General features: G+C 39.5%; 1 protein-coding gene across 3 annotated transcripts in view; it reads right to left on the bottom strand.

The window, feature by feature from the left end:
- Positions 1-1,019: 1,019 nt before the first annotated feature.
- Positions 1,020-2,260, bottom strand: part of ECRG4 (ECRG4 augurin precursor) — a 52,342-nt gene continuing 51,101 nt past the window's right edge. For all 3 annotated transcript variants that reach the window (XM_069093985.1, XM_069093987.1, XM_069093986.1), the window contains one exon: positions 1,020-2,002. In XM_069093985.1, coding sequence (XP_068950086.1) covers positions 1,841-2,002 — 162 coding nt within the window. In that variant the 3' untranslated portion in view covers positions 1,020-1,840. The remainder of the gene's footprint in view (positions 2,003-2,260) is intronic.

The following is a 2,260-nucleotide window of genomic DNA, read 5'->3' as shown; positions in this document are numbered from 1 at the left end:
CCCTCCTGCTTCCTCCACAGTCAACTTCCCAACCCACAAAAAGACCACAAACTGGAGAAACTTTCCATTCTCACTAAACTGATAAGATACTATGTCAGAAAAAGCCCCAGCTCTCCACGTTGCTCTGTCCTCTCTGGTCAGTGTTTCCATAGCTTCATCCAACAACTGCCAGTCAAAGGCACTCTGTCCCCCCTGATGTCCTCTAGGTACACAACCATGCTCAGTTCTGGTCTTGTTCTTAGATGGGGTGTGTTGGTCTCTTCCCCTATGCCTTCATTTACTGTCCCAGAAACATTCCTGATCAGAGAGCCCATCTCTGGCCACCACACTCCTATTATTTACTCCATTAGAAAGTAAACTCTTTGAGGGGAGGGAGTTTTCTTTTTAGTGTGTATCCTCAGAACATAGTGCAGTATTCATTTATTCTATCATGGGAAAAACAGCACAGTCTGGATTCTAAAGTCAACTTTTAAAGTGAAGAATCTTCCCATACGACACCCTTTATGTAATGTATTATGTTGAAGACTTGGTAGCATATATGGGAAATCCTAATGCACACTGGAATGGTAACAAAAGAATCTTGGCCTGTAGCTGTGATGTCCCACAGTCATCTCTTAAACTTCTGAAATATTGGAGTGGCCAGGTAGCACAGCGAGTAAGAGCACCGGCTCCAGTGTTGAGAAGACCTGGAGATCAAATCCCGGGCTCAGACACTTAGCACCCACCCAGAAACACCTGGCCGTGTAACCTTGAGCAAGTTACTTAACCCCGATTGCTTAGGGGCGGCCAGGTGGCTCAGCGAGTAAGAGCACCAGCTCCAGTGTCGGGATGACCTGGATCAAATCTGGGCTCAGATACTCAGCACCACACCCAGAAATAACTGGCTGTGTAACCTTGAGCAAGTTACTTAACCCCGATTGTTTAAAAAAAAAAACCCTTCTGAAATATTAAATGAATTAATGACAAAGTAATTGATAATGAAATGAATTTGATTTTTAACCAAGTGAAAGCAGCAAAAAGCATTTTTAAACAAATTTATTTCTAGTATAAGATGCAGCATATTGATACATACCTACATTAAACTTTAGATGACATTTCTATCATTCTTTAGCAATTGCATTAGAGTCCAAGAAAAAATATATATGGATTAAAATAAAACAGAAACATAACGGTAATTAAAAAATACATCATCATGGATTACTGTGCCATTCAAAACTGACAAATGCAAGAGTCCCAACATGGCAAGATCTATAGAAAGAGACGTAGAATGAAGAATGCAATATCAGAACAACGACAGACGCGCTATGATTAATTTTTTTAAAAGAAGCAACGAAATCTGATAAAAGACACATAGAAGAAACAGGGACACAAGCAAATAAAACACTCCTCTTTTTTATTTCGTCAAAGTTAAGACGAAGGATGTCCCAAAAGTCTTAGGGCAGTCTTAAGACACTGTCCTGAGATTTTTAGTATCCTCTGTATCAGCCTTGATGGTTGGGGTTTTTTTAATCAAATTGTTTAGACTTTGTGCATCATTTCATTTCTTCCTTCCAATGACAGGGAAAAATGAGGACGTTCTCCACTATGTGCAGTGGGCCCCCATGTTGAATTTATAGGAGGACGTGGACAAGATTTTTTTTAAGCAGTGACAATTTATAACCAACAAAAAATCTTTTCAAAATGCACTAGTAAAACAGGAATAATAATAGCTCACATTTATATGATGCTTGCAGTTTGCAAAGTGTTTTACATGCACATTATTGCCTTTGATACTCAAAGGGGTAAATTAAAAAAACAAACCAAAACCCCGGTGCCTTATCCAGAGCATCAGAAAAGGAATTCAGTAATCATCATAGTTGACACTGGCTCCGTGCCTGAAGGTGTGGGGATGTCGAGGCCCAATGGCTGCATCTTCATCATAGTGACGCTGGTAGTAACCTCCATAGTAGTCACGGCCTTCTCGGCCTCTGTTTATCCAGTACGTAACATCATCTTCATATTTCTGAATCAAAAAGAATGTCAAGACATAAGCGTCTCCTCCAAATCCTTTCCCCTCAAAAAACTTCCCCCCATCCAAATTTAGCGATTTCTCCCAGGCACTTTTTCCAAATAAAGTTCTTTATTTTATTTTAAGTTTTAAACACTACCACTGATGATAAATATTGGAAAGTGCACCATTATTCTTGTGCTCAGAAGTAAATAATAACCGGCTGAAAGGGAATTTATTTTAAGCATTTTTTTCAATTGTCTGTGGAGGACC

Source organism: Petaurus breviceps, unplaced genomic scaffold (assembly GCF_028583685.1).
Source record: "Petaurus breviceps papuanus isolate PSGF00001 unplaced genomic scaffold, PetGlider_PUasm1.0 214, whole genome shotgun sequence".
NCBI lineage: Eukaryota > Metazoa > Chordata > Mammalia > Diprotodontia > Petauridae > Petaurus > Petaurus breviceps.
Note: the sequence above shows the minus strand (reverse complement) of the source record. Positions and strands in the feature narration are given on the sequence as shown.